Source organism: Heterodontus francisci, chromosome 10, assembly GCF_036365525.1.
Source record: "Heterodontus francisci isolate sHetFra1 chromosome 10, sHetFra1.hap1, whole genome shotgun sequence".
In the NCBI taxonomy this organism is placed as follows: Eukaryota; Metazoa; Chordata; class Chondrichthyes; order Heterodontiformes; family Heterodontidae; genus Heterodontus; species Heterodontus francisci.
The window spans coordinates 69,165,469-69,171,468 of record NC_090380.1 but is presented as its reverse complement, the minus strand read 5'-3'; the positions used below and the strand labels follow the sequence as shown (position 1 = coordinate 69,171,468).

The 6,000-nt window shown below is 40.7% G+C and overlaps 1 protein-coding gene across 1 annotated transcript in view; it reads right to left on the bottom strand.

Moving 5' to 3' along the window:
- Positions 1–3,319: 3,319 nt before the first annotated feature.
- f5 (coagulation factor V) overlaps positions 3,320–6,000 on the bottom strand; it is a 106,362-nt gene continuing 103,681 nt past the window's right edge. The window contains exon 25 of the mRNA XM_068040677.1: positions 3,320–4,055. Within this exon, the coding sequence (XP_067896778.1) occupies positions 3,909–4,055 (147 nt within the window). The 3' untranslated portion in view covers positions 3,320–3,908. The remainder of the gene's footprint in view (positions 4,056–6,000) is intronic.

The window sequence follows — 6,000 nt, the reverse complement described above, 5'->3', positions numbered from 1 at the left end:
TTAGCAAGTTACCTTTGATACACTAAAATGTCATCTAAGATAAAGAACCAATAAACAAAATGCAGTAATGCCTGGAATCAAATGGGAATGTTTGATTTCTGTTTTAAAGATATGTCGAGTATTGGACAGTAAAGTTTCTCTCGGGCTCGAGTTATAATTAATGGGGATTGGAAGTTTGATCTGGCTGATGCATGAGCTAACAAAGGAATTTTGGGGGAAAATAATGGAGAAATTAGAAGTCAAACTGTTATATTAATACTGTGTAGAATTTCCATGAAGTCCAGAACTTTTCAGTGAAAGTCAGGAAACTGTAGATAAGACTGGTAATTTGACAGCTTTCTCTTGGAGATATTTGTATCTTTGCCTATGAGTTTTTTCTTTTAAAAGAGAACTGCATTCGATAATCTGGCCACTACCCAAGGTATTGGGACCATGCAAGGAGAGATAGGCAAAGATCTCGAGACAGACACCCTCACTCTTTTTGATCTTGTGATAAGTCCAGACATAGTTTATATTGGATGGCATGTGTGCATGATATTGCAATACCAATGTACATGTGCAGATGTATTTTGTTATATGTGAAGCAACTAACATGCAAAATGCATGGTGAAATGCACTGAAGAACGGATCTCTGACATGCGCAGCTACCTGACAATGAAACATGAAATGGTTAATGTGGCCAGTAGAGTGAGACAATATTTTAAATTACCAAGGCATTGACACATACTCCATGGAGAAAATGACTCTACAATAATTGGGATAAATTGAACACACTGGTAATAGTTAGAGGGAGTAAAATTAAAGTTCCGAGAAACAGTTGAAGGGCTAGGAAAATATTATTAATCAAGAACTACTCACAAGATGTATACTGGTAAAGACAGACCTGGAGAATCTTTTAAGTCCATGCATAATGAAATGATGGTGACCATACAACTTGGGCAAGATGTGGAGAACATTATTGTAATGAATGTAATATGGCACTTTTGTGACCAGTGTGACTGGGCTATGGATGTTGCCACCACAATTAGGTGGGTTAGAATCAAGGAAGCAGAATGGTTAGGTATCAGTACAGCAGTCAACACTGCAGCCTGGAATAGAAAGAACTACCATCTCACAAAAATGCTTCGTAAAAATGATGCAGAACAATGCCCATAGAATGTGGGAAATACGACGGCTAGGTGAACATTAATGGTGGGAAACCATATATAATGTACGCCAACACCTACGGCTCAGGACTCTGTGCATGTTTATGATACTAACCCAGGCCATAGTATTGGTAGTAGGACTCTTCATGTTTTACTTTTTGAGGTGTCTTGTAATGCACTTGTCACACAAGACACAATGCTCAGAGCTTGCAGCTTTTCTCGAAAAATAGTATCGTCAATGAGGGGTCGATAAGGATACCTTCCCCTCAACTGGGGAATTGTAAGATTATTAGGTTACTAATCAGAATACTAATTGTTAAAAACTAGCTATTATAAACTAACAACTAACATTATAAACTAATATTTAATTTTATTAGTACCCTCCTTTGTGGTATGGTAAAGTGGGAAAACTTAGGAAATAGGGCACTGTGTAGATAAAATGACAAGGTATAGAGGGATTCTGGGATTTTGTGTCAAGTTTTAAAAAGCTTACTTACAGAAAAAAGGGCGAGATCTTTCAGGCAGTCAGTGAGTGCAGCTTATGTGAGAACGAAATGTAGATTTGTCTCCCAATGAGATAAGGAACCACGGAATGTAAAAGGATGGAGATATTGTAGTCAACACAAAGGGCATTACCTACATAAATTGGAAAGGTTAGCAACAGTCACAAAATAATCCTTGGTTGGTGAAGGAAAGCATCATTTAAAACTGCAGAGACTCATCGACAGGCTTGCGGCTGCCTGCAATGAATTTGGCCTAACCATCAGCCTCAAGAAAACGAACATCATGGGACAGGACGTCAGAAATGCTCCATCCATCAATATCGGTGACCACGCTCTGGAAGTAGTTCAAGAGTTCACCTACCTAGGCTCAACTATCACCAGTAACCTATCTCTCGATGCAGAAACCAACAAGCACATGGGAAAGGCATCCGCTGCTATGTCCAGACTGGCCAAGAGGGTGTGGGAAAATGGTGCACTGACACGGAACACAAAAGTCCGAGTGTTTCAAGCTTGTGTCCTCAGTACCTTGCTCTATGGCAGCGAGGCCTGGACAACGTATGTCAGCCAAGAGCGACGTCTCAACTCATTCAATTCGCTGCCTCCAGAGAATCCTTGGCATCAGGTGGCAGGACCATGTCTCCAACGCAGAAGTCCTCGAGGCGTCCAACATCCCCAGCATATACACCCTAATGAGCCAGCTGCACTTGAGATGGCTTGGCCATGTGAGCCGCATTGAAGATGGCAGGATTCCCAAGGACGCATTGTACAGCGAGCTCGTCACTGGTATCAGACACACCGGCCGTCCATGTCACCACTTTAAAGACATTTGCAAACGCGACATGAAGTCCTGTGACACTGACCACAAGTCGTGGGAGTCAGTTGCCAGAGTGGCGATTCGAAGAGACTTAGCGGTTGGCAGGAAAAAAGACAGAAGCGCAAGGAGAAAGCCAACTGTGTAACAGCCCCGACAATCAATTTTATCTGCAGTGCCTGTGGAAGAGTCTGTCACTGTAAAATTGGCCTTTATAGCCACTCCAGCCGCTGCTTCACAAACCACTGACCACCTCTAGGCGCTTACCCATTGTCTCTCGAGACAAGGAGGCCAAAGAAGACAACGACAAAGGGCATGACCTACATAAATTGGAAAGGTTAGCAACAGCCACAAAATAATCCTTGGTTGCTGAAGGAAAGCATCTTTTAAAACAAGGCTGAAGATGATTGGGGAAAGGGAGGGGTTAATTGGATAGCAACTAGGAAAAAAGATGCCTTGTCTTTGTCCCTGTATGGCTGAGAGAATTTTCGAACAAACTAAATAAGACAGAGTGAGTTTGAAGACCGAAAGCTGCAAGAGAAACTAGTCATGCGCTCTCGCTGTCCAACTCCTGACATGGGTTGTATAATCCATGTTAGATTGTTAGTCACTGCCCGAGTTTGTGACCACAGTTTATCCGAAAACTTAAACCTGTTCTAACTTTGTCTCAATATAGTTGATTTACAACAAAGCTTTGTTGCCAAGTCTGTTCCTGCCTTAGAAGGGGGCATAAACACCCACTATCTTACACCGGCGTATAACAATAGTATCCCCTTCTGATCATAACTAGATAGTAACGCCTGTCACATATTCTTCAGTCCTGTTGAAGGTAAATATTTGGTGTGATGAGGACAGCGATGAATTATTAAGCCTCTTTATTTCATAGCAAGTGTATATTCAGAACATTTATAATCAGTCTCACTTAATTCAATGTCTTTATACAGCAACATAAAAATAATCAACACACTATACTCCCACACCCTTGCTGAGATAATTTGTCGACCATACTCCATTGTCTCCCTGTCTCATTCTACTTTCCCTAACCCCATCCCCACTTCTTCCTTCCCTCCTTACTCACAGCTAATATGGGTAAACTCCAAACAGTAGTTAAAAGAAAACCTATCTTTTAAGATAGCTACAGATACATTCTAAATGACTATACATTTTATAATAACTTTATTTTAAAAACTTCTGGATAAACCAATAGACTATACAATATATGATTTAGATCCAACTAATATCAGCTGTGTTTTGAGATTATATTCTGATGTTTTATAAATTAATTGTAACCAAAATATCTAGTAATAAAATTTACCCTGATTTTTAACATTAGCATTACTTCATCCTCTCTGTGTATGTTGAGTCCCCCCTAAATAGGCATAATTTTAACTAGAAAAGTCCTTTTATAAAAGGTTCTACTTTCTTCTGTGAACATCCTTGAAGGTATTTTCATTCAAAAGCGCATCCAATGAATTCTAGTCGAAGTGCAATGGCATTGTGCCAACTTTTTGGAATAATCCGGATATATTTGGCAGAAATGGATGGATAGATATAGTTTTTTTTGTGTCGATAATAATCAGTGTTTCCTAGGAATATCTGTGAATTAAAAATTAAGTTTTAGTGAAGTATTCCTACACATAAATAAGAGCATTAGCTTCTCCTAGACTTGAAGTTCTTGCATTTCCTTTTTTCTCCTCCAAATCATTGACATTTTGGGGGAAATATTCAACAAGGCATTTTCTTATTCCTTGGACGAGACACAGCTTTTCAGTTCAATCGAGGATCTTTGTGATGTTCTTAATTGTCAATATCCATGGGCTTAGCCAGCACCAGAAGTCTGATTATTGTTATCTTTCTCATTTCTGGATGATGATGTGGTGCTGCCATTCAATTTCTCACTCAGTATTTGTTGAATACAAAGCAAAAGTGAAAAGCATATTGATTCCTTTCTGGTGCTCCAGCTACTGTGTGTCTCAGTGCCTCCACCAATCTGGGATGTCAGCATTTGGGTGTGGTGCAATGACCCAATTGAAGATTCCTACTAATAATTTAACTATAGATGAGTAATCTATTTCTTTGATAAAATACAGAAAATTATTACTAATATAGTTTATTCATTGTAAATTAATATAACTTAAATACAATATTTTTTCCTTTTAATATGATTTTTCAAATTATGCTGCAAAGAAAATTAATGTGTTATGATCTACTAGAGGGAAAATTTTATTAAAGCATAATGAACTAAGAGGCTAGGGGCCGTGGCAGGGATGGTGGGGCCCAGAAAATTCTTCCGTAAGAGGTCGGCCACGACCCGACACCAGGTAGACCCTGCTGCATTTTACCGGTGGCGGCGAGGCCTCGGTGCAGCCCCCCCTCCACCCCGCTGCTTGACTGTGGGGGTCCTCATTTTCATATGCAAATGATAGTGAAATTAAAAAATAGTTAATTACCCAGTAGCGGTCTCCCACACCGATATTCCGGCCGCCAACCAGAACGCCCATGCCTTCGGAACTCCATTCAGAGTTTCGAGGTGCGACACTGGTGCGGAGGGGAGAGGAGTGAAATTATCAGGGCGGGGGGGAAGGAAGGGGTCGGGGGGAGTGAAGAAAACACTTTGTATTGACTGTGGGGCTGGTGGGAAGGGGTTGAAAGGCAAATGTTATGAAGTTGGGGGGGACGGGGACAGTGGGGGAGTCCAGGTTGGGAATAAAGTTACTTTTGGTGATATACATCCAAAAACAATCATTGGGTTGGGGGGGTGGGGGGAGAAAAGAATTGGGAGGGGTGGGAAAGGGCCTCCAGCTTTCATTTAATTTGTCCAACACAGTTCACCATCATATTACTTTAAAAATTCAAATCTTTTCTAAGAGTTTGAAGCCCTTGAAAAATAACACCATGCCTGCGCAGTCGCCGGGGATGAAGCAGCCGCCCCCACAAGTCATCGGGGTGGCTGCTCTGCCCCCTACATTTAAATGAGCCCCCGGGCTGAGTGACAGCGCATCCGCGTGGTAAGACCGCCGAGATCAGAGTGTGCCGCTGCAATTTGCAGCGCATTCAAAATTCAGCCCTAGTTGTTTTTAATAAACAAGGTTCCATGTGACATAAAAATGATTCTGGCCATATGTAAAATAATAAAATGTTCTATTCCTTTTTTTGAAGATACTAGGATTAACAATTCCACCAACATACAGTAATTAGCAGCACGGGTCTGTGTTAATATATAGACAATATTTTTATAGAAACACCACAGGGCATTGACAAGTCTGTACCCCCACTTTCTAATTTATAAAATGAAAGCAGGTCAAGAGAGTTTTTTTTCCCGATGGGGCAACAATCCTGAGAAAATGGGAATTATAGGATGATAAAGGTAATCCATTCCATCCACTCATCCCATTGCTTAGTTATGTTCAGGATGGGTATAAACTAATTTTGTTGCTCTTTTCCCTTGGCAATAACTCAGCAAAGCAGTTCCTCTGTATTTTAAAAGAAAAATCATTCATGGGATGTGGATGTCGATGGCAAGGCATTTATTCCCATCCCT